The sequence below is a fragment of the Cydia amplana genome, chromosome 16 (genome assembly GCF_948474715.1).
Source record: "Cydia amplana chromosome 16, ilCydAmpl1.1, whole genome shotgun sequence".
NCBI classification, from domain to species: Eukaryota; Metazoa; Arthropoda; class Insecta; order Lepidoptera; family Tortricidae; genus Cydia; species Cydia amplana.
In genome coordinates this window covers 11704663-11732099 of record NC_086084.1, presented here as the reverse complement: position 1 = coordinate 11732099, position 27437 = coordinate 11704663, and the positions used below count along the sequence as shown (strand labels likewise).

At 40.4% G+C, this 27437-nt stretch overlaps 1 protein-coding gene across 1 annotated transcript in view; it reads right to left on the bottom strand.

The window, feature by feature from the left end:
- Positions 1-7338: 7338 nt before the first annotated feature.
- Positions 7339-27437, bottom strand: part of LOC134655120 (receptor-type tyrosine-protein phosphatase kappa) — a 228842-nt gene continuing 208743 nt past the window's right edge. The window contains exons 6-17 of the mRNA XM_063510581.1: positions 26247-26323; positions 21600-21734; positions 19269-19409; positions 16964-17130; positions 16613-16748; positions 16121-16370; positions 15406-15482; positions 14744-14875; positions 14005-14133; positions 11262-11449; positions 8032-8167; positions 7339-7944 (exon numbers count right to left, since the gene is read on the bottom strand). Of these exons, the coding sequence (XP_063366651.1) occupies positions 7864-7944; positions 8032-8167; positions 11262-11449; positions 14005-14133; positions 14744-14875; positions 15406-15482; positions 16121-16370; positions 16613-16748; positions 16964-17130; positions 19269-19409; positions 21600-21734; positions 26247-26323 (1649 nt within the window). The 3' untranslated portion in view covers positions 7339-7863. The remainder of the gene's footprint in view (positions 7945-8031; positions 8168-11261; positions 11450-14004; positions 14134-14743; positions 14876-15405; positions 15483-16120; positions 16371-16612; positions 16749-16963; positions 17131-19268; positions 19410-21599; positions 21735-26246; positions 26324-27437) is intronic.

Sequence of the window (27437 nt, the reverse complement as noted above, 5' to 3'; positions counted from 1 at the left end):
GTAAATTACAAATGTAGTATTATGACAGCACTGTTAATACAGAATTTATAAGTCTAAGTTTAACTCTTCAAAGAAAACTTTACTCATCTAAGTAGCCGCTGCCTCTAAAATAATTACTTTAAAGTTAAATATCAAATTCATGATCATCTTGGTGATTGGCGCGCATCTCACGCACAACTGTCACTTCATTTCGCATGCACCATTCAGCGTGAACGAGCGAGCATCGAACGGTCGTATCAAAACCAGTTTAAAACCATTACAAATTGTTAAAATCTGAATCGGGCTGGGTGAATCAACTTTTTCTTGTCACTCGTTGCCATGGTTACGCTCCCCTGGGTCACTCTTTAAAACCTGATTTTTAGGCATTTAAATTCGCAAAACGCTTTTTTGTGAAACTTATAAACCCTTTCCATAGAGGGTCATCTACCAAGCGTGTCAGAAGAAGGTGGTGTACAATGTCTTCTAACAAACTATGCTACTATTGTCTCTTGACTGACCGAACAGAATAACAACAAGAAATAGTTGATCCACCCGGCTGCAGCTCGTTACGTTGTAAAGGGATTAAAGAAAACTTAATTTATACAACAAATAAATATATTTTCCATTAAGTTCCATGTATAAATTTTAAAATTACACTTCAAATAACATTCATGACAACAATATCTCAATAAGTTATATTACAATATTTTGGAAGTTGAAAACTTGAAATCACAATGCTTCTATAGGTAGATATAATATAATTTATATTCTTATAAGTTAGTTACATTTCCTATATCTAGTCAAATTCTTTACTATGTATATGGTATACAATAGTTTGGTGTAAGGTAATGTTCATAATAGATATTTGGACTACAAATTCATTCTATGTCATTTATTTACATAAAAGATGGTCGGTGCGCAAAATCTTTTTTACCGTAATACATACAAGTTGAGACAAGGAAATAATGAAGACTGAAAATCTCATGTAAAGGCGCGTTATTATCATTATTGTAGATCATCTGCCATTAGTCACATTAGTGAGTTGGTAGTTTTTTTTTGGGAGGGGGGGGAGTCGCCTGATGGGCCAAAGACGAGAGTCCTTGCTTTTGTTTATAATTTTAAAATTTAGGTAGGTACTCTCGCGGTTGTGTTTGTTAGAGCAGGAGACAAGTATTTACAAAAGTAAGATGGCAATACGTAACTATATTACTTTCACTAGAAATTCGATAGCGCACTGCCTTCTATTATTGAATGACATGCAAGCATTACCTTTACTCCTAAATTTTATGTATACCTGGTCTATTTTCCCCTGTTAGCTTTTTAATATGGCGGTTTACTATTGGTGATTATACTGCGCTAATATCTAGTTAAGTGGGCCATGTACAGTGAGCATCGAATTGCATGGAAAAATTATTAAAGAATTCATTGATGAAGTCGCCATGCACTTTTACGGCTGATGGTACCTACAGTAATGACAGAGACCGCAATATATGGATATAAATAGTTTCAATTATTTACCCGTCTCAGGATACAAGTTACACTTAATTATACAAAGAAAAGCACGCCGTCTGCGTATTACGTTTCTAGTTAGGTACTAAAGAAACGTCATAAAATGGTCCACATGAAATTTTAACTTACAATAAAGCGTAATTATGTAAAAAGATTATCTTAGTACCAAAAATAATAATAACGAGTTACATAATATATATAAATTATTATAAAGCGTTAGCGTGTGTGCAATACGAAATCATGTGTATTTTTACTTGTGAAGGATCATAGGCAGTCTTCAACAACTGATAGCTAGGTACCATATTTTTTATAAGTTAAAATCAATAATAATCTGTATCTAACCCAACTGACTAGTGACTTAACACGTTAAAATATAAAATGAAATGGATTTATTTAGTTATACAATTTAAATGGGTATGATAGATATATTTATTGTAACATGTATTTATAGTTACCAGCTAAAGGACTCCTGCGTATTTACTTCGTTAGTTTGATGTCCAAGAAGAATGAGATCAGTCAGTGTTTTTGGTTCTGGTTATAGTAATTGTTACCGTATTGCATACAAGATTTTTTTTTAAATATATACGCAAATATGGACGTCATCGTCACTAACCTCTAAATTCAAAACATTCCGTTATTTTTCTGCTGCATGTTACAAACGTCCCGATTCGAGCTTTAAAATAGGTACGTCAAATATTACGTCTAGATACGATATGGATTGTCAGGATTGGAGTGTCAGTGTTTTTGTTCGAAGAAACGTCACTTTTCACACTGACATATCAAATCCATATCGTACTTATCTAGATGTAATATTTGACGTATATTAAAGTTCGAATTGGGCCGTAATGCTAGATTTTTATCTAGAATTTCTAACTACGTAGTCCAAACAAAAAAAAAAAACAAGTTTTATTTACGTAGAAACAAATCTAAGTGCAGCTAATTAGCACAAAAAAGGAATAAAGCACGCAATGTCTTTCAAAAATATACACAATGCCTTATATATAAGCTAACAATCCTGAGTGCATACAATATTTCATCGTAGGACATTAAATTATTACTATATTCATCAATAATAATAATGTATAATATTTAGGACAAAGGTTGTGCGTTTGTCATTACAACAATATTAATACAAAATTCATATAAATATATTAGCGTAAACATATAATTTTGGGCTGAATAGCTTCTTAAAAATATGGTCTTAAAATATGAATAGCCAGCGACATATTAATTCTATTTATCAATTCGATAGGGACTGTCTTAAACTATTTGCCACATTTTACATTATGTACCTAGGTATGTCATTTAAATATAAATAATATAAATCAAGAATTACTCCAAGACAATGTTGACTTTCCTGATTTATTTACTTATAGAGGTAGGTAGGAAATTACCCATACAACGTGTAACACAACAAAGTTAAAACGATTGGTTATTTAAAGTATATATTTTCTTATTAGAATCTTTTTATATTATGCCCCGTTTGACATTAGAAATACAACTGACGAATCAAGTGACATAATGAAGGATAAAAATACAAAAATATTTTGAAGAAGTTAATTTTAAAACAAGATAGATTAAGTAGCTATAAAATACCGATTAAAAATCATAAAAATCATAATTGAGAAGTGACCTACGCGTTCAATTGATTTTTGTACATCGTATATAAGTACCGATATTTTATTAAATTAGGCCTAATAAAAATTGCAGTTGCTACTTTTCAATAAAATCAATTAGGTATACGTGTTTTGTCAAAAAATGTATATCCTTTTAAATATGACGTTAAATATATAACCAAATAACTTGCATTGTATTGTGCTTATATTTTACAGTTAATATCCATCTAAATTAACGTATATGTGACGTCACATGGGTAAAGGTACCTTATGGCTGGTATGGAGTTCTGCATAGGTATTCCAGTAATCTTCAATAATATGTCGAAGTCAATACCGGAGCTCCGGCACTTTTAGATTTACCCAGTCTAATCTCAGAATCGTTTTACATATCGGAGTTTGACTGTAAAAGGTGGTCAATCATACGATTATTAAAAAAATTCCACATATCTCTAACTAGATGATGAGGAATGCACTTCTCACTTCCAGCAGTGGAACACTATTGGCTCGTAGGTAAATAAAAAAAAAGGATTGATGCCAAACCAGGCGTGTCTCACTCCGCGATTTCGTCGCTTTGCTACAGGTAGCTAAAAGTACATCCGTTCGGCCCCAATTTTGGGGAAAGCCATAAGCCGCGCATGGCGCTGTCGCCACCTAGCGGCCATATCGGTGTGCTGATCGTTAGAGAGTGAGTCTTCTGTACTTAGTACTATTATTTATTCTCTTCTACACGTTTCGTTTGAGAGTTTGAATCAAACCTGATATTTGATTAGACAAACCTAGGAATGCCACAGCCTCGGATTTTGACTACAATAATACAACAGACGCTTTAAGCTTATATTATTAACATAGCACTGCATTGGCACAATTCTATCAAGTACTTAACTAAAACTGCTAGTTATCTGACATTTAGGTTTTAAAAGTGGTCAAATTTATATAAATAAGTAGGTATCCTTTACGGAGTAAACAAAGGGCAAGCCCCAGACACAAGTAATATAAGTATCTAACTAAATTCCTTATTTACATATTAATCATATTAAAAATATTCAATCTAGAACGCCAGCGTTCTTTAACAATACAAGTTTAGATAACTTCAAAACTTCGCTTGAAGCAGCACAATAACTTACATTCGAGAAAAACATTGTTTTTGACATTTTCCTCTATCCGCCCAGATACCTATAAAAAGGTCTCCTGTTCCATTCTAATTTGAACTTTGTGTTGACAAAATAAAATTTAATTTTGCTTGGCAAGGTTTGACGTATGGGCGGTTAGAGGTTATGGAACCAGAAGGGAAATCTTAAAATCAATTTACCTACTCTTTTAAATACTTTACTAAATAGATATAAGATACGTAAATCAAGATTTATATAATATTTATAATTATCTCTTTACGAACGCTAAGTTTATATAAATATAAATACTCGTAGTAATAAATAAGGGTAATATTTTCTTTACCAAAGAGAGCTTGAAGCCCGTTATATATTCTGCTCTACAGTACACAAAGTATTAAAATTAATGTATAATTGGCACGTTTTTATTACGGACATAACATTCAATAAATATTTTATCTCTGGACGTTATCACACATATACAATGAATTCAGAAAACGCGCCAGAGAGATAGTCGAATACGGAAAGTAGAAGAAACGAAGAAATGTTTTTCATTAAATTTCTTTTTTCTCTGATATCAACGTAACATATATCGAATCGATACGACCATAGACTAGGAATCCTCTAGACTGAGTTTAGAGCAATTATTTCATGAAACCGATGCTGCCAAAAATACGGGGGTGCGGGGGACGAGGTGAGCGAATCCCACGGGCACGGGATTGACTCGAAGATGGAGTAAAACTACCGTATAAGTGGCAGAGGGGGTAGCGTTACTATGCTCAGTCTAGAGGATGTCTTGTCTGTGGATACGACTATCTCTCCAGCATGAGAAATGGGACCCTTCTAAACACAGTGCTGATGTTAAGGGGATACACAATATATCACGAAGAATAACGAAAGCAAGTATCCAACACATTGTAACAACACCGAAACGCTACAAACACCTATATGGAAACTTAATATCTTAGACATATTAATGAATATATTTACCTACATATTTTTATTTATTATTTATTATATATATTCTGATTGGGAAAATAACTGAGAAACGACCAATAAATAAATACATCTTTTTTAAAAACAACTATCTAATACAATTTATTTTCGAAGGGCTAGCTAAATAATGTTATCTAGTTGTTATATTTGTAAATACATATATTATTTTGAAATGGATTCAACCATTTAAAATTTAAATGAAGACATTAATTTACCGCAAAGAGACTACCACCTAGTGAGTGTGTGGCTCGGGCCCTCGCGCGGTAGCAGCCGGGACGGAGCGCGCGTGCCACACGCGGCACGACACTACTTACGTTCCTTAGGTTACCTAAGTTAGGGAGCTAACGATGACCCTGTGTCAGTCGTGGACTGCGCCCGAGTCGCGCGGCGCGCCACTCCCGGGCGCAATTTTCTATCTAAGAAATTTAGAATCTACGCTCTACGCTCGTCGTTTTAGGCACTGCCTACCTTAAGTACCTCCTATGACTAGGACTATAAAGACGGCGCTATAAACTAGTCGAAGTAAGAAAATGTACAGTTTCGAGTCATTTGGCAGTTACGATTCGAATAGGCGAGTCTAGACGTCTCTTAACGATTCTAAGGGTAAAAAACTCGCAGTCGGGCGAGGCGGCTAGATTAGGGCGGTCCGCTAAGCTATACCTACACGGGACCTCTTAACAGTTTAGCGACACTACGAGCGTCTAGATCTAGGAGGAGAGGCGCTCGAGTCGGCGGCGCGCGGCGGGGGCGGGGTGCGGGGCGCGCGGCGGGAAGGCACGAGGGACGGCGCGGCGGCGGCTGCGGCGCGGGGGGCCCGGCGCCGCCGCGCGCCATCAGAGCGGGAAGCAGCGCGTCGAGCGGCGCGGCTCGCTGGCGCCGCGGCGGCGGCGCGGGCCGCCCGAGCGCACCGACGTCGTGTCGCCCTCGCTGCCCGCGCCGCCGCCCACCAGCCGCGCAGGCGACAGCGGCTCCAGCTTGTGCATCGACGGCCGGCTCGACAGCCTCGCGCCGTCCGCCGCGGGAGTCGACGCCGGCCGCTCCGACACTATTTCGTCGTCTATATCGATAGGTCCGAGTTTCAATGCTAGGGCGTATTCGGACCGCTCGATGACACTGTTCGGCTCCTCGTCGACGACGGTCGTGTCGGCGAGCGTCGAGTCGGCCGCTGCCGAATCGGCCCGCAGAGAGTCGCCTTGCGCAGTTTGATAGCGACGTGTGTCGGCTGACGATGGCGACGTGTCGGGTGCGCGTTTCTCCGGGGTTGCAAATACGGAGTCTGACGCCCAACTCCTCGATTCAGAGTTCTGCCGCAGCGTATCATCCATACTTCGCTGCGAGGTCCGGCGACTGGCGCGCGGACTTTCGTCATCGATAGCGCGGAAGTCGAGCGCGCTGAGATCGAAGGGTCCGTGGCGGCGTGAACCCTCGCGCCGGAACGAAGGCCGATGCGACGTAAATGCGGCGTCGTAGAGTTCACATAGACTCGTGCGGTCTGACAGCGGCTCCTCATAAAGAGTAAGGTTCCGTGTCTCGGTCGCGTCGGAGGGCGTCTCATCTCGGATGGAAGGTGCTTCACTGCGTTCCGAGATATCGAAGGTGAAACGCGCTTCGAAACGATCCGGGCTCATAGGTGGAGCAGAGCGCGAGCAGTCGTCTCCATCTGGCTCATCTCCGTCGAGGGGCAGGGGACCTAGAGTGGTGCGGCGAGGTGACGTCTCCTCCGAGTCGGTGGAGCGGTCGGAGCGCGGCATGCGGCACACGTGGCGGCGGCCTAGCGCGGGCTGCGAGCCGCACGGCGCGCGCCGACAGCACGCGCGCTCGTGCCTCACGTCTGACCCGCTGCTCCCCGTTGATTTCGAGTGTGGGGGCCGGCGACGAGCTGTCTCTCTTCCGTACAGAGAGGTGAACTCCTCGGAACAAAACTTTTCAAACAGCTCTTGCGAACTTAGACGGGTGGAACCAGTGGCGTTATAAAAAGCCTCCGTGGGCGATCGGTCGGCCCGCTCGTATAGCGCACTTGAACTGGCCCGTTTCGACTTGTCTAAGCCAAATTTGTAAATCTTAGGTAGCCGTCTTTCAAACACGCCCTGGGAGTGAGCGCGAGACGGACCACGCATAGCGGGCGAGGTGTCTCGCTTGTCGGCGAGCACGCGGTCGGAAGACACGCCGCGTAAGTGCGGACGTGCTGCCGGCCGCGGTTCGACGGGCGGCGGGGTGGCGGCGAGCTCCGGTTCGTATTCATCGTCTTCGGCGGTATCGGCCGAATGGCCCGAGCGCTCGAACGAGCTATGCGCGCAGTCGCACTCCTCGTGCTCGTCGCTGGCATCACCCTCGTCAAAGGAGGGCGCGCGAGGCCCATGAACGAAGACGCGACGGCGTTCGTCGGCCGCGGCGTCTTCGTCCTCGAGGCGGATGGAGCGACGCAGCGGCGGGCGGTCGGCGCGACGGGTGCGGCGCGGCGGGTCGACGGTGGCGGCGTGCGGCAGCGGCGGGCGCACGGCCGCAGGCAGCAGCCGGTCCAGCGAGAGGCCGCGCCGGGGCCGCGGCGGCCGCTTCTCCTTGGGGGCCGCCGACGGGCTGGTCTCCTCGGGCGTTGTGGGTAGCGCCGCGCCGCGTCCAAACTCGATGAACCAGGGCTCGCCCTTGAGTTCGCACTCTCACTTCTTTTCATTCATATCTTCATTTAAGTAATGCAGCACGTAGTGGAGCACGAGGTCGTAGCAGTATTTGTATTCAGTCTGTGAAAAGAAATAGTGTATTGAATAATGTAACCCATAGACACGAGACACGAACTGCTCCTAATAGATTGAGCGAAGTATACTGACCATGTTCTCGACGAGCTGCGGACGGTGGCGACGTACGGTCTTCACGGCTTGGAACACATCCACCTCGCCGTGCTGGATGACTTGCTCGATGCAAGCGTTGGCCGCACAGTACACCCCCGCCCGGCTCCGCCCGTCTCTGTATAGTTGAAGTAGTTAAATTTTAAATAAAAGAGCGAAATGTGGAAAAGCTTGTGAGAATACAAAACAGACAGATCAGTGAACAATATTTACGAAGCCTCACATCCTGCATTGCACCGAAACATGTGACGATGATGATCGATCGTCCGGAAATTAATTCATAAATTAATTCATACTGCCCTTAGCAATGAAAGATAAATTGATACTGCTACTGGGTACAAGTGACTAATAGCCACTATAATGTATTAAATTGTTTGAGGAAACGTGGAACCATCCATGACATATGATATTGTATATAGGTACATTTGTTTTATCGAATTTGTCAGTACATATGTTTAAATGTGTCAGAATAAAACCAGTGAGCTTGAAGTGAATAATACGAATATTTTGCGCTTTTGTACTCTCCGGCAATGGTTGAAATACGATGAAACTAGTGATAAACGTAAGACCAAAGGAATCCATTTATGTCTGCCGAGCGAAGTGTTCGATTCTCGGTCGACAAATTGCATGCAAAATGCAAGCATTTGTCCCGGGCTTACTGTTTGATAGTTCTCTTTGTTGTGCTCTTGCTATTTATACGAGTACGCGAGGTTTTAAGCTACCGAAATTGGCAGTATAAAAGTTTTAATGCAATAGTTTATTCGTGTAGTCACTGAGTAGTAAGTATTAAAGCGCCGAATGCATTTGTTTGATTACCAGAATAAAAAACGCTGCACTAATAGTTGAGAACCAACAAATTGAGAGACTTGTTCAATTTATTTGTTTATGAAGTTTGTGGTTGAACTATTTTGTAAAATAGTTTATAAAATATTAAAACCAACACGGCGAAACTGGAAATACTTAATTGCAAAATGTTTTATACCACTTTACAATTAATATATATTGCACAAATATTGCACTCCTACACCAGTCGACTGTCACTGCCAGCGCCAAAACGTAATTTCCTATAATATACAACCCTCCAGTATTAAAGTGTGCGTAGAAACGATTACCTACTAAACTTCACACAGCCACCTGTTGCGCGGTTTATTGCTAACGCGGAACAAGCATGCAATGAATAAACATGAATAATGATTGGAATTACTTTTAACTAAGCACATAAAAATGGGTAGATAGAAATGAAAAATCTACACCAGCATTTTCTTTTAAATATGTTTTGCTCACTTTTTCTTTCGTTATTTTTGATACATATTTTGCACCACCAAAGTGCAAGTTTCGCTCTACTCAGGATTGAAGCCACAAAAAGTCGTGACTTTATTTACGAGTTAAGAGAACATCCTAAACCAAAAATCGAACATTAATGTGATAACACACGGCGACACAACGCTAACAGTACGGTTACCATCAGTTTGTCACTGACATAAACGCCGTCGAGAACGTAATTTACTTTCTATACATCTCGCTCGCACTCGCATATTAGTGCAAACGGGATGTATAGAAAGTAAATTACGTTCTCGACGGCGTTTATGTCAGTGACAAACTGATGGTAACCGTACAGGCATGTAACCAGCGAGTTGGTGGACGTGGGCACCTTGTGTCGCATCAGCCAGGTCTGCTGGGACAGCAATACTCACGGCGACACGACGCAGACGGGCCCGTAGTCGGTGCGCTGCCGCCACCGCTCCACCATGTTCATGAGCTCCACCAGCGAGTTGGTGGACGTGGGCACCTTGTGGCGCATCAGCCAGGTCAGCTGAGACAGCTATACTCACGGCGACACGACGCAGACGGACCCGTAGTCGGTGCGCTGCCGCCACCGCTCCACCATGTTCATGAGCTCCACCAGCGAGTTGGTGGACGTGGGCACCTTGTGGCGCATCAGCCAGGTCAGCTGGGACAGCAATACTCACGGCGACACGACGCAGACGGGCCCGTAGTCGGTGCGCTGCCGCCACCGTTCCACCATGTTCATGAGCTCCACCAGCGAGTTGGTGGACGTGGGCACCTTGTGGCGCATCAGCCAGGTCAGCTGGGACAGCAATACTCATGGCGACACGACGCAGACGGGCCCGTAGTCGGTGCGCTGCCGCCACCGCTCCACCATGTTCATGAGCTCCACCAGCGAGTTGGTGGACGTGGGCACCTTGTGGCGCGTCAGCCAGGTCAGCTGGGACAGCTATACTCACGGCGACACGACGCAGATGGGCCCGTAGTCGGTGCGCTGCCGCCACCGCTCCACCATGTTCATGAGCTCCACCAGCGAGTTGGTGGACGTGGGCACCTTGTGGCGCGTCAGCCAGGTCAGCTGGGACAGCTATACTCACGGCGACACGACGCAGATGGGCCCGTAGTCGGAGCGCTGCCGCCACCGCTCCACCATGTTCATGAGCTCCACCAGCGAGTTGGTGGACGTGGGCACCTTGTGGCGCGTCAGCCAGGTTAGCTGGGACAGCTATACTCACAGCGACACGACGCAGATGGGCCCGTAGTCGGTGCGCTGCCGCCACCGCTCCACCATGTTCATGAGCTCCACCAGCGAGTTGGTGGACGTGGGCACCTTGTGGCGCGTCAGCCAGGTCAGCTGGGACAGCTATACTCACGGCGACACGACGCAGATGGGCCCGTAGTCGGTGCGCTGCCGCCACCGTTCCACCATGTTCATGAGCTCCACCAGCGAGTTGGTGGACGTGGGCACCTTGTGGCGCATCAGCCAGGTCAGCTGGGACAGCAATACTCACGGCGACACGACGCAGACGGGCCCGTAGTCGGTGCGCTGCCGCCACCGTTCCACCATGTTCATGAGCTCCACCAGCGAGTTGGTGGACGTGGGCACCTTGTGGCGCGTCAGCCAGGTCAGCTGGGACAGCTATACTCACGGCGACACGACGCAGATGGGCCCGTAGTCGGTGCGCTGCCGCCACCGCTCCACCATGTTCATGAGCTCCACCAGCGAGTTGGTGGACGTGGGCACCTTGTGGCGCGTCAGCCAGGTCAGCTGGGACAGCTATACTCACGGCGACACGACGCAGATGGGCCCGTAGTCGGTGCGCTGCCGCCACCGCTCCACCATGTTCATGAGCTCCACCAGCGAGTTGGTGGACGTGGGCACCTTGTGGCGCGTCAGCCAGGTCAGCTGGGACAGCAATACTCACGGCGACACGACGCAGACGGGCCCGTAGTCGGTGCGCTGCCGCCACCGCTCCACCATGTTCATGAGCTCCACCAGCGAGTTGGTGGACGTGGGCACCTTGTGGCCCATCGGCCAGCAGGTCAGCTGAAATAGTTGAACCGTCTTCGGCGGCGCTTTCACGCCCGCCATCAGCTCCGTTAGGGACACGATCTGTAGAAGGATACATCTGCAGTGTCACCTTTATTGAGTTAAGTGGTAGGAAAACAATATTAAATAAATCATTGGTGGCATAAATAAGTTGATTGTAGAATATTTGGGTGTAGGTTCCACAATGAAATTCACTTGACACGGACTACGGACAGCGAATTTTGAAAAGTATATGTCAGCATATTTATAATAGGTATGGGATGAATTCTTTTAGGTTATATACACGTGACTGTACTCACTGCTGTCAATAACAAGTTATTATGAGAGCAACCCTGAATCCGAAAAAAATATCAGGTGTTCTATACCTACTTAAATTCGACACAATTGGAGATTAGGATTTTATTTTGTTATTTCAGAGTTGTTGCTGCAGTAAATGTGATCAAAGAAATGAGTAGGTACCATTGTACGGACGGCGTTAATCAAACAACAGCTTCGATGAAGATCATGTTTTATTCTGATCTAATTGGGCAAGATACATGTTTTTATATGCAATGCTTACGTACTAAGTATATACTACACCACACGCCTCACCAAAAAAGGAAAAAAAAAAGAAAACTGTAATTTTTTTTTTTTTTTACAAAAAAACAATTATTTCATATTACATGCTAGGGCGAATACAGCTTTGTACGGTTTTTATGAACCGACACTTCTTTATCCTTGACCTTTATTATTACATTTGGGTCAGATTCTCTTACAACTACGAATGGCCCTTTATACAGCGGGTCCAACTTATTACTAAGTGCTTCATTTTTAATTAAAATCTGATCGCCTGCTCTATAGCTTACAGGGTTAATATAATGGTCGTATTGTGTTTTTCGCACTGATTTCCCTTGAATTAAATTACATTTTGCATCATATTGACATTTCTGTAACCTGTATTTTAATTCAAAGGCATAGTCATTAAAGTTATACATAGGATCCAATGAATTACAAAGATTACTCGGAATATTACATTGTCTGCCAAATACAAGCTCGTATGGAGTGTATTTTGTTTGTGAATGAACAGTTGTATTGTAAGCAAAACACCAGTAGGGTAACCATGAGCTCCAATTTCTAGTTTCATTATTAGTTTGAATACGCAAATAAGATGTTAAATGTTTATGATTATTCTCCAAGGATCCTATCGTTTGATGATGGTAAGATGTTGACTTTAGATGAGTTATGTTTAAAAGTTTGCATACCTCTTGCATTGTAGAGGATAAAAATTCGGTGCCTCGATCAGTTATTATTTCTCGAGGGATACCGTATCTTAGAATGAAATTATTAACAAAAGCTGTCGCTACCGAGACAGTGTCCTTAGATGTAAGCGGATACGCCTCGACGTATTTGGTCAAGTCGCATTGAAGCGTTAATATATATGTATAATTATTACTATCCTTAATTAAGGGGCCCACTATATCTAAAAATAATCTATCAAACGCAAAGTTACCTGTGGTTTAGATGTACCTGACCCCATCTTAATAACACTAGCGTCGCGTCATTATTAACGAGTTTACACCATCTACGCCTTAAAACTTCATGAGCAAGTCAACTGTAATTGTTCGATTTATAACAAAACACTGTTTTTGATTTTAACGATAGTTCACATAGTGTTAGTTTATTTAGTCCTCACATCTTAATTCAACCTCGCACTCGCGGAACGACACCGCTGCCTTAAAAGGCAGGGTCGCCATGTACGGACGGCGTTAATCAAACAACAGCTTCGATGAAGATCATGTTTTATTCTGATCTAATTGGGCAAGATACATGTTTTTATATGCAATGCTTACGTACTAAGTATATACTACACCACACCATCACGTAGGTACGTATATTTTGTATTACCTAAAAATGTCATCCAGAATATTTTAGATAACAAAGTACATCTTGTACATCTTGTTTGGAAATTTTAAAGCTGAACCAAAACAGCTTTACCTATTTCCCATTTGCATACTTAGTCACTTTTAAGCTCGACGCAAACCGCTGCGACTTAAAACTTTCCCACGTTGGAACACAATATTATCCTTCCTTCAGTACATTTTCAATGGAATAAACCATCAATGGAGTTAAATTTAGATGGGGTTCTTAGCGTTCGAAACATAACAAAAGTATTTGCGGACCAATTATAGGAAAGCGGAACGGGGGAATGACAATAGATTCTAAAACGTCTTTGGAAAGTCAATTCAATGGGTCCAAATTATCTGAGCTAACGGATAAGCTCAGATACCTAATTTGGATGGTGTTGATGCAATCATTAGTTACGGTGTGTTTGTTGATGAGTACGAGTACCTTCTTGTTGATGCGGAATATGCAATCATTAGTTACGGTGTGTTTGTTGATGAGTTACCTTCTTATTGATGCGGAATATGCAATCATTAGTTACGGTGTGTTTGTTGATGAGTTACCTTCTTGTTGATGCGGAATATGCAATCATTAGTTACGGTGTGTTTGTTGATGAGTTACCTTCTTGTTGATGCGGAATATGCAATCATTAGTTACGGTGTGTTTGTTGATGAGTTACCTTCTTGTTGATGCGGAATATGCAATCATTAGTTACGGTGTGTTTGTTGATGAGTTACCTTCTTGTTGATGCGGAATATCCAGGTTTTGATGTTGGTGAAGTGTTCGTGTGACACGTGGTCTATTGTGAACACCGGGCCGTATTTCTTCGGACTTCTGCTTTCTGGCCAGAACGGAGGATATTGTTGCTGTGACAAAAATATATATATTTTTATCGCGTTGTATAATATTATATTTCTTATGATTCTAGTAATTTATTGTTAAAAGATAGGCCGTTAAAGTCAAAGTAAGCACATGTATTTTATTGAATTTGAATTTCCACATTGTTTCTGCACAATATTCATATTGTGGTGTTCATTAAATCTGACCCGAATCGAAAATAAAATGACACATTAAATATTGTTTTATTGTACCTATCAAGATAGATATTTTCAACTTTAATCCAGTACAAAAATTTATTAGAGAAATAATTCTTATATCAAGTCCAATCATGACTAATAAAATCCTCATATCAAATTCAGGAGAATGATTGCAATTAAGTAGCAATAGATAAGAGGTTACATACGGAAACATTCAAATTTTTTCTTCACCACGATATGAATATTTTTTTAAAGACTTAGAAGAGACTTAGGGCTCATTTAGATGGTGCAAGAACTCGCATGCGAGTTTCATTACATTGCTTTATTAGATCGGTCGGCTGAATTGACGTAACCTCAATGGTCCGCAATGTAATTAAAATCGTATACGAGTTCGCGCCCCGTCTAAATGGGCCCTTAGGTACCAACATGGCCCACTTACAGAGTTCTTAGGCGGGACACACAGCACCACGACCGCAGCACACTCGTAGTCGTACACCAGCGACCAGAATTCCCCCTGCGTCTTGATCAGCGGCCACTCAGTGACTATGTACTCCCGCGGTTTGGTGTACCCCTGCGACAACACATGCCCATTAACACTTAATGTAAGGCTTGAGTGGACGCTTGTGGCGTCGGGCTCACAAGTGATGTGAGCAGCGTGCACTAACCGCTCCTATACGTTTGCATTTGTTGATCATGCACACCGCACGCCCCGCCCCGCTGCACGCCCAACTCGAGCGTCCACTCAGGCCTTACACTTACAAGTTCCTCGCAAGTTTACTTGTTATTTGAAATGTAGTTGCGTCTGTTCCGATTGCCAGTGAGATTGCGGATTTTAAACAGTGATTCAGTTCGATACGTCCAATTAGAAGTTTCTATGTTCGGAGTTTGCTTTTTGTTCGGGTTGTTTGTACCAGTTCCGGGATGCGAGGTTGTCAATTTTGAATCGTACTCGTAATTACACGAGTTTACATTTGTAAATAGTTCAATTTCTTAATTTTTTTTACTTTGTTACTCAGTAATTTATTGATTTTTAGTATTATTATATGATTTTAGATTATTAGTCTTATAATATTACTTGAAATTGATCTGTAGGATACTTACGTCTACAAACACGGCGTTGATGTAGTCGGTGAAGCTGTTGCCTTGAAAGGACGTCAAATATGGCCGAAAGTTATCAGCTGCAACAAGAATTATAGTTTAGAGAAGTGTAATTTTCGTTTAGCGTGGTTTTAGTGGAGGATTTGTCCGAATAACAAGTCAGGTTATCATGATCCATGACTACTCAGCGCTGCATCTTAGATTGTGAGTTATTTCTAATTCTATCGAACAACTAACAAAGATACAAGCGTAAAAAACCTCAGCGTCTATTTGCACATCGGCTGGCATTTGCACTGATCATTTAGCTGGATCACAGGATATCTTTGTCACTTGGATTGCTCTCCTCTTCCTCGCGTTGTCCCGCCATTTTGCCACGGCTCATGAGAGCCTGGGGTCCGCTTGGCAACTAATCCCAGTAATTGGCGTGGGCACTAGTTTTTACAAAAGCGACTGCCATCTGACCTTCCAACCCAGAGGGTAAACTAGGCCCGTATTGGGATTAGTCCGGTTTCCTCACGATGTTTTCCTTCACCGAAAAGCGACTGGTAAATATAAAATGATATTTCGTACATAAGTTCCGAAAAACTCATTGGTACGAGCCGGGGTTCGAACCCGCGACCTCCGGATTGCAAGTCGCACGCTCTTACCGCTAGGCCACCAGCGCTTAATGAGATAATGAGATATATACTTAATAGAATAGATAATCCTTAATACTTACGAGGAACGACCAAGACATCTCTGTTCTTCTCCCTGTTATCTCCTCGGTGCCCGCCCGCGCAGTCCCCGATGGTAAACCTCGGCGTCTGTTTGCAGATCTGTTGGTACTCGCGCTGGTAGTCGTTCAGTTTGGTCACCGGGTCACGCTGTGATTTGGACTGCAGTCTTATGGTGAGGTGCGTCACTGGGAACCAGGACACGCCGCAGACGACGTGCTCTTCTAACGTGTCATACACGAATTTGTATTGTTCCTGGAACAGAAAAGAATTCTATATTTACAACGAAGAAGTTTATGTAAGAAGTGTATGTCAGTCTAAAAAATAACCAAAAATTTCATTATGGAGTTTACTACTTAAATGACTTTCTGTGATTATCTTCTACGTAAAGCTAGATTATTCTTCTCATCATTCTTATTCATCTATATGCAGGCTGCAAAATTTAGTTTTTTGGTCACCCTTATTAAAAATATATTTAGTTGTAATTTCCTTCTTACCTCGTTCTCTATAAGGCCTTTCCGTGATTGTCTAAGCTTCTTCAAAAAGCCGAAAACATCAAAGCAGTCTTCTTCTTCAGCCAACTCCAGGTTGGCGTCTATAGATAAATATACTCCTGAACGGCCGCCTCCATCGCTGTAACAAACACCCGAACATTATTGGAATAATCACATTAATTAGAAAAATAGAATATTGCTCATAGGTAAAATTAGAATCACGAGCACTTGTAGTCCCAGTGGCGGGCCTGGCGGCTACCCGGCGGTACAATGCCCGTACGCGTCAGAATTCCAGCAGCTTACTGAACAGACAATTTGTTGGAGTGGGTTTGGAACTCGTCCTGCAACACTCACTTGCAGTGCACGACCATGGGTCCCGCGGCGGGGTTGGCTGCCAGCCGGCGACCCACCACGGCCCGGACGCGCCGCCGGAACTCAAGCAGCGCATTGCTGAATGGACATGTGTGGGAGTGCCATTGTGTATAGTGGAACTGGAGGATGAATCGCTCTTCGATCACGACCTGCACCAACAAAAAATGCACATTTTGTGAATAGTACTCTTACTATGCTCTGGAAAAATTTTAGCCGAAGACAGGAGAGACGGTGGCATAAGGATTTGAACATTGAGATGCTGTTTCCAATGGATCTGTAATGTGTAACCTTGACTAATCAAAGTGATCTGATAGACATCTATGGGTAAATGTATATCTGTGAAGAATTTATCGTCGTGTCCAAATGGTAGTCGTGGTTCAGCTGGCATACAGTATTATGAATTGATGGAATTACCTTCCTTCTGTCAATTACCTACTTAAATTTTAATTTCGCGGGAGTTTGCCACACGAAAAGTTAACGAAATCCAAATTAACTCCTGTACTTATGACTAGTTATGACAATCATAATCATGTCAATTTCTTTACCTTTTCTCAATATTGCTCATAATAAAGCTTTTCTGAAAATCTATTACGTACACAAATATGATTACACATTATGCCCGACTTACTTCAGAAACATTGTTGGCGAAACAAAATTAAGTTTAAGTTATATTAAAAACGCAAAAAGGAACAATTACAACGAGCGACAGTTTTAATGAAAAAACTCGGGCACTGCAAACGGATCGAAAAAAGTGCAGTCCTAGCGGTTTGAGTTAACAGACGTAGACGTAGCCATTCCGATGTGGCCGGAAATTACTTGAATTAGTATCAGTTTATAATATTATTTATTTACAGTTCGCTGTTAATTCAAACGAAAATTTAAAACAACAACTGACTGAAATGATCAATATCACAAAAACCACCTACTTAAGTAACTATCACGGATTACACAAGACGTAAAATGAATTGGCTAACGAAATATATTTGCATACAAAAAACATACACTCGTAAAATCTGACATAACATTATTTTCAAGCTGGTAAAAACTCCGGACGCTGCAAAAGCGATAAAAGCTGTGCATTGAGTTAACAAACGTAGCTTTCCCGGCGCGACCGAAAGTTACTTACTCGAATTTGCCTCGCCCGGGTTCACGCGTTCGATTCGCTCGCCCACCAAACATTTACTCTCAAATTGCTGCGCTCATAAGTTTCACCAGTTATCTCACTTTATTTTGTTCGACAAATTTATCCTTGTAAGCTTTGTTAAATACAGTGAATTATGGTGGTAAACGCTGACCTTTCGGGAATGTTGACGGATGTGCCTATCGGTTAAACAAAGGTTACGAGGTTAGACTATCCAGAGTATTGTATTGTGAGCGCAAATAAGGCGTTAATATCAAATATCGACTATTAAATACGTATTTAGTTATTAAAGATCTGAAGTAATGTTATTGACGAAAGCAAATAGAAACCAATATGAACATTGTTTAGTTGTTAGTCTAAATCTAAAGACTGGGAGAGTATAACGAATGTAGATGTGTTGCATATTTAATGTGTGCCTAAAAAAATCCACGCGTACATATACCTGGCACATGGTTCAAGCGATGGAAAAAGCGAATGGCACGTATTAATTATCAAATAGGCAGTTAAAGACGGATAACTGGAACCTGGACTTTTTAAAACTTTAAATGGCCATATCAAATAAAGGCATAGGTCCATTAAACAGCCAAACAGATGATCAGCACTTATTATTATAATGTTGGTACCGCGACTATTTAGGTGTCTCAAACACGTTGGCGTATTTTCAGTAGAAAAATGCATTTTTTTTTAAGGCGGCAAGAAAATCTTTTTAATTGTTTTACTTTTTTCTGTGAAAATTAGAACGTTGCTTCTGTAAAATATTTCTATATCTTGCACCATTTTTGAGAAAAGCACTATATATGACTCGGCTGGAAGGCTACTTGCTGGCTTCGGATTCAGTTAAACGGACTCCCAAGGTCGTCCGTTTAAAACGAATCCTCGCCTGCAAGTAGCTACTTCCTAACCTCGACAATAATGTACTATTCTAATCGAAGGAATAGTTAAGCCCACTATGTTTAACACAAGCATTAGGGCTCATTTAGGCGGTTCAAGAACTCACATGCGAGTTTCATTACATTGCGTCATTTGATCGGTCGGCTGGATTGACGTAACCTCAATAGTCCGCAATGTAACTAAAATCGCATACGAGTTCGCGCGCCGTCTAAATGAGCCCTTAGTTTCGGTCGCATCATGGAAAAAGCTACTTACACCTTGTTCGTTCTTTTTATAAAGCCTAAACGTGCGTATGTGGAAATTGGCCAGCTCCTCTTCCCGTTCGATGCATACATGCAGGTCCCCGTACGTCTCTTCCTTGTCTTTGCTCGGAGGCCAGTATTGGACGCACATCACCTGGAATAAGATATGTAACTTATTATAATATTGATCAATGAGCCTCCGTAATGGAGACAGAATGAAGTGGATAAGGAAGTGGGCTCTCGGGAGATGATGCATTGTGTATGATAGCAGACTTGAGAACTTCTAACGGTCAAGTAGCTTACTTAGAGTCTGTGCGGAAAGAGAAGAGTCGTGGAATGTACGGGGCCCAATACATTCCACGACTCTTCTCTTTCCGCACAGAGTCTACTACATTTTGTCTAATCTCAACGAGGTCTAGATTCCCTTCCGGGTTGTAAAGTCTACAGTCGCTTTAGTAAAAATAAGTGTTTAATCCGGTTCTTGTTTTTTTCTTTTCAATTTTACTACGTCAGACCGTGTGTTTGTACATTTATTTTACGTATCAGAAAAGTTAATAACTCTACGCTATGGGTACCACGCTTTATATGAGGAATAATAACTTTCCTCCAGAGCATAAATAAAAGAGATAACTAATAACGCTGAAGCAAAAAGGCTTTTAAATTTCAGTGTATTCCTATTTTCTTATTCCACACCTTTTTACCGGAGCAACCGCTGTCGCGAGCGTCTCGTTTTATAATACATATAACCTTAGAAAACTTTCAACCCTCGATATAATAAATAGGGTGGAAAATATTTTTCAAATTTCGTCAGCTCGTCTCGTCGTCGGCAGCGAGAAGCGCCGATGCGGAAAATGCTGACGGCGGCGTATTTAGCTCGATCAACGGAGTGGTTGGAGCTAACAATGTTTTTTTATGACGGCTCATATGAAACATTGTAAAATCTTTCTAAATTTGGTACCAATTTAATGTTTATATATTACTGTTATAAATCTAATTAAATGACTTTATTGCGTGGACATTGATTTGCATCAATATTTTTGTGGATAGCCCATACTCGTATACGACCACTACGCGCCACTGTTAGCACTAGCAGCAAATGAATCCAAAAACACTAAGATGATAATATGCATTGAAAAATATCGTCCAGCCTACAGATGTGCAAGTTGCGGAAAGTTTCCATAAAATTCTATAAATTCTCGGAAATTTCATGAAACTTTCACTAGGAAATATGGGAAATTTAAATTTAAAATTGGAAAGTTTCAATTCTCATACAAAAATGTAAGAAATTTTCCGAATTTTTCCTACGTTAAATTTCCGAAACATTTCGCAATTTTGGAAAGTTTCCTTAGGCACATCAGTAGTCCAGCCTATATGCCAACTAACCATAAACCTAATACTTCGGACATAAGGTAAACTTACTAGTGCTCGACATGCTAATGCCTAATAGATGACACCCTGCTGTCACCTCTATTGACAATGACTTAACTTTCAAGATGACATGTACTGGGACCGCGTCGAGCATCAGTACGTTTACCTTATGCAATGTTACGTTATTTAACTTTATATTATTAATAAAAAAATATATTATGGCGTAAAATGTCGTAATATTTTAGTGGTCGAAATCAGTTTTGTACACTGCCTCAATCGTCATACAAAATGTTGGTTGGTAATAAACCGAGGGGGTTTATTACCAACCAAAATTTTTAGGGTAATTCCTAATTTTACGTATTAAAGCTCGCTTGCCTGAAAATCGTACATGTAAAAGTCCGACCAGTCGCACGTTCACTTAATTTGCTTATTTTGGTAATCAACACTATTCAGAGGACTTGAATAATGTTGATTTCAAACTTGGAATCTCGTTTATTTTAGACTTTATCATTAAAGTCTCTTCTTTCATATTTAAACCGATTGGCTGATAAATGGAAAAGGGAGGCTGTAATTTACTGTAATTTATTTGGTTGACAAGTAACGAATGAGATTTACAAATAAATATCTATATAGTTTTGACTTGTCGTTTTTTGTATTTTTAACGTTAACTTAGAACCCTTTTGTATGCATTTATTTATAAGCATTAAAATTCGCTACACCAAGTATTATACTGATATTACTGATGTGTGAATAAAATGCCTTGTTTTCATATTCTTTAATTAATTTTAGCAAATGTTCGAAATGACCACCGCCTTTTTATTATTTTGAGTATAGGTTTTTTTAAACGTATGAATGCAGTTTTTCTTCTTATTAAAATCGATGACATGGTTCCTAAGAACAGATCTTCGTATGTCTTATAGTTTCAGACTTTCCCATACTGACCGATTTAAATGAGACACCTTGTCATTGGTCATACCTTGATAAAGTCGAATGTCTTGGTGAGCATGACGATGGCGGCCGCCCGCTCCTGCCATATCATTCTCCAGAAGTCCAGCACCGTGTCTTCCGTGGGCCCTTGCGTCACTATGTACGCATTGGGTTTTAATATACTCTGCGAACAAAGTACATTGATTAGGTAGTATATTATGATTTTTGAAATAAAACGAACTAGTGTCTCTGGTATAAATTTCACGGGAATCGATTGAGAATTGCAACATGAAGAGGATACAAACATTCGCTAACATTCGGTCAATTAGATAAGACCGCCGTTTTTACCTCTATCCAATCCAATTGTATCTGTTTATGTTTTTGTACATGTATAAACTGTGTAAGCTATATAGAGTACCTTTTGTATTGTATTATATTGTAAAATTATTGTAACGGATTATATTGTTTATAATGAATTTAAAAAGTAAAGTGTCATTCTATGGAACTTGCTAACTATGTAAACAAACCTCCATATTAAAATTGTCTCTAAATGTCAATTTACTAGTGACTTTTGTTTACATAGCAAGTTCCATAGAATGACACTACATCACAACATTTCGTTCATACAGCGTTCGTGTTCAAAAAAAGACTTAGAAAAACATATTCACCTTCGTCAAAATTATAATGTACAAAACTATCACTAAAAAAAACAAACCTACTTCTAAAAGGATAAAATAAGATATTATCAGTCAAATAGAGAATAGAGATCATGTTGTACAGCGGTGGATTTGATCTGCCCGCTTATTGTGGAAAACATGGCAGATAAGCGGCACTCCGGCCATTGCTCCTCCGCCCTTATTACGACTCGATAGTGACCGCTACAAATTGGCCTCATTTGCGCTTATTGCCGCCCTTTAAGGGCCCGATATGACTTTTTGAATGAGCGTTTTAGCTTTGCCGGTAGTCCTTATCATTTAGTATACGTATGAACTTTTACGATAATATACTTAATGATTGCGGGGTTATGATGCGGAACTAAAGATAAAAAGTAAATAACCTAGTTATTCCATGAAACGTATGGGTACAGGAACCCGATTCAGATTTCACAATTTGTTATGGTATTGATAAGACCATGAACATCGCTCACGCCGACTGTAGCATGCGCAGGTAATAAAGTGGAAGTCGTGCGGAAGATGTGCACCAAACGTCAGATTTCGGGGCGCCAGGGGCTCATTTATCAAAAACTTGTAACTTGTAATACAAGTGGATGTCAATTTTTGTTAGAAAGGGACTTCCACTTACATATATTACAAGTTACAAGCTTATGAGAAACGGGCCCCCGGTATATTTTATTGGTCTCTGAAAAGTTGCAGAGTATGGCCATTTTTGTATTTTTTTTTTCATTCCGTAAATATCCTCTAGCTAGTCAGTATTAAATCAGGATGTAACATAAATAATTTTCTAAAATAGTAAAAAATCACGCGTAGGTATTACTGAATCGCGATTAGAAAGGGATTGAGATAGCTGTCAATCCATATTGATTTTGACGTAAGTGTATGGAAATCTGTTATTTCTAATCCCTTTCTGATCGCGGCATGATAATATATAAAATACATTTCTCTGTATTTTTCTTTTTCTTTATGTGTAAAAAAACGGCGTTGATATCCTAGTCTATATAAATGTAACTCTATAAACACATCTGTGACTTAACATTCGCGGCACTCATCATATGTATACAAACGTGCCCAGTTTGCCAAGCTAGCGCAGACGAGAGTAAATAATAATTTATTAATCTCCTACCTTCAAAATAAGCTTTTAAGACTTTTTCAGGTTTTATTGTACTTCAAAAATTGTTGGCGTTATTCATAAACGGCTGCTAACTTAATCAGTTGATGATCGTATTTTGTCCCTATCTGTCGTTATGCCAAAGAGAGGGACAAACGACGATCATCAACTGATTAACTTAGAAGACGTTTTTAAATGAATAGGTAACGCCGTTTGTGTTTAATGTATTCTCTATGTGTAATATTTTATTATCATTCGCAGATATAAGCTACTGATTAGATAAGACAAAATACATCCTTATTGAAAATGTATAATGTTGTACATTGTGTAGTGTGTAGATATTTGTGTGCGTTGTTATGTGAATACACTGAAAAGCATCAATGACAATGGATACCCTTTGTGTGAGAAATGAATGTTACAAACATTCTTCAAACAACATTTTCAAGAAAGATCAATCTACCTATAAAATAACTCATTGCTATGCACCGACTGCATTAGACAAATTATTATGGATACAAAATTTAGAATAAATCTAAGGTCTTCTTTATGTTTGTTACATTCATCTGCAAATCATGAATACTGAACAGGTTTACTAAATCAAAGCATAAATATTGAATAAACTGTTTATTTCTCTGTGAACTTAATATTTCACCAACTGAGTATCGACGGTTTTGGAGTGCTGATATATAGTTATAAAATATATTCTCCAGGATAATCCAGAATCTCTGCCTCGAAAGCCGTTTCTACATTAGATTCTGTTTTAGAATAAAACTTGCTGGCATTTTAAAATATTTTTACAGTACCTACATATGTTGCTACATTCCCGAACTAGTGCGGGAAATAGCATTTTCCGTGCGTATGTCGAAAGTTTAAAGTGCCATATGTACTGTAAAACGTTGCACGATACACGTGCGAATAGGTAATTCGCAACTCGTTTCGTATTTCGTCTTTTCCGCACTTGTATCGTAAATAACTATTACCTATACAACGTCACCGGAAAACAAACGGCTACTTCAGAAGATACATACTCGTATCAAATACATTTATTCCATTTAGGGATTATAATAATATATACGTCGTATATGTAGAAATGAAGGTCGCCTAGATACTCTTCGGATGCATATTTATCAAACGAAAATGTTTTTGAGCTTGTTACTTCTTGTCTGTTGCAATTTCACGACTCTGTACTCTCGTATTTTTTGTATATCTTATTTTAGGGTCTCTATTGTTTCCCAAATAGTTTTAAGCCATAAATTGTTTGCCCGAATTTTCGTTAGTCATAATTCATTTGGTTCAGAAACGCGTCACTTTTCAGGATTGCCATAAAACAAACCTGACCTAACCTATCTATAGGATAACCTAACGAAAATCCTGAAATGTTAACGGTTTCAGTTTTATTAGTAATGATAATATGACAAACAATACATTATGACTTAAAACTTTATGGGAAACAACGGGACCCCCTTATTTTAATCATTGAGGTATATACCAGAGACGACATCTCGAACAAAATGTTTCCGCACCTCAGAGAAGTGCATGCACTTCTTTGCTTTTAGTATGTCACCGACCACTGACGAGATGCCACACGTGTACAGAAAATTTAAAAAAAATTAAAAAATTAAAAAATGCCTTCGTGCGTGTTAAAAAGTTGCAACAATAGCACAAGAAAATATAATAAAAGGGATGGAATAACATTTCACCGGTAAGCAATGGAATAACTGATTTACTATTATTTAGTTTTCAAAGTAAATGTTTGGTCGTAGAAAAAGTATTGTATGCAACGTTGTTTAACTGAGTCAATAAATACTCGTGGCGTCTTTATTAACAATTTTCGGCTTCGCGTGCATCACATGCATGCATGCACTTCTCTGAGGTGCGGAAACATTTTGTCCGAGATGTCGTCTCTTGTATATACCTCAATGATTTTAATGTATATACGAGTAGCAATTCTACTTAGCAAGTACCCACTTGTTTAACATTTAATAGACTGAGAAGAATTGGAAGCCATTACGAGCAAAAGTCAAGTTTGACCTTCCTTCGATTGTTATCTGTTCTTTAAGGAGTCTTCAGTCCTTCCGTCATTTGTTGTCGTACTTAAGATGAACGAAGTTTAAAGAAGTAGCTTTTAAAATATTAAACCATAAGTAACAAATGTTATGTACTGGTAAAATTATTAATTTAATGTCTTAATGAGTAAAAAAACTGGCTAAGCATGAGAAAAGCCCTTGTTACACGGTCGCCGACAAGCCTTCTAACCGTCTGTCCTTGGTCTGACCTTGGTCAGTTTTGGTCAAATTTTGTTGGAAACAACTGTCTACACGGTCCGTCCAGACCAAGGCTACGCGGTCTGAGGGGCTTGTCGGCAACCGTGTAGCAAGGGCTTTAGACTTATACATTATAAATAACCCTCGCTTTTTTGGCTTCGCTGTAGTTGGGTATAGATTAACTGTTTTGCTTTATTCAATTAAATAAAAAATAACACAAATACGATTTTTACTGAATAAATAAACTAAATGTAATAGGACATTATTACAGAAATTGATTAAGTCTTACAATAAGCTCAATGGATTTGTGTTGTGAATCTAATATATAATTACTAAATACTTACAAATAGTTATATAAATACTTGACTACATAAAACACCAAGGAAAAATATCCGTGCTCATCACACAAATAGACGCCCTTACCAGGATTTGAACCCAGGACCATCGGCTTCAACTACTAGGCCAGAGAGGTCGTCAGGTGTATTCACTTTGAAATTGACAATCTGCCTATCACTCACTAGTAGATAGTAATGGGCCACTACATAGTAATAAATAAATAAGCCACTCGAAGCCTTATTGTTAGGAGTGGCCAATCACTATTGTAGTGGCCATAACTATAGCAGTCACTAATAGTAACAAATACTTACATCTATATAGGAAGCATTAATATAATCCGAGTCTGGTTCCCGGTCCACTGTGTTTAGCACCACTCGGTTGTAGTCATCTGAAACAATGGTTTTAACTATTAGATGAATAATCGAATAAATAAATAAAATAAATTATTTATTTATTTTTGACGAGTTTTGACCCCGCCCTTCTAAAATCATCCAAAAATCATGATTCTAATGACCCCGTTTCCTCCTACATCATGCTACCATCATCCGATGTCCAGACCCCCCCCCCCCAATTTGAAATGACGTAATTTATGAATAGCCCCTAGGTGATGTGGTAGCAACTAAACGCTTTTGCCAAGTTTTTTTATTTTGAGATAGCATTGATCTTTCATATGTGTGTGTTATGTTGTACGTGTTTCATATGTACGGTTGTGATGTATAGAACAGAAAAAATCGTCCTCAAAGAAATGCAAAATAGTTATTTACGATACAAGTGCGAAAAACAGGAAATTGGCAACGAGTTGCGAATTACCTATTCGCACGTGTATCGTACAACGATTTAAAGTACATATAAATTTTTGACGTGGTTACGTAATGTGGTTATTATAGCACCAGTGTCGTAATGTAGCACCACATATACTGGGCCCGATTCGGATATTGTAATAGACATCAATTAGATATCTTTTAGTCATCGCCAAAGTCGTTTAAGATCTAACCTGTCAAATTTGACATTTCCGCAATTCTGGAGATACTCTTGAACGATTTCCACAAGATATTACTTAGAGATCTAATTCATATCTAATAGATATATATATATCTAACACGATCTATCGTAAAAGTGACATTGGTTGCCCGAATTGCGCTGTAAAAGAGAACTAGTTGAAATCTAAACTATAACGTATCTAGAATGGATCTAGTACGTGTCGTCTCTTGTGAATATCTTGAAGTTCGAATACGGCAGACTGTAAAGATGATCAAACATTCGACCAGAATCCTTATCATACACAAACAAGAGGTTAATACCAGGCCAGTTTGACTATTATATAGATACCTACTTGTTTAGATAAATATATAGTGATCATAAATCCACCAATGTTTTTGTTTAGCCATTTTACAAGGGCTTCAATAGAAGGTGGTTTTATCCGCGCCCGTCCGCCCTTGACCAAGGTTCAATGCCCAAAGTATAGATTACCCATCACAGACTCCGCATTATAAATTATGAAG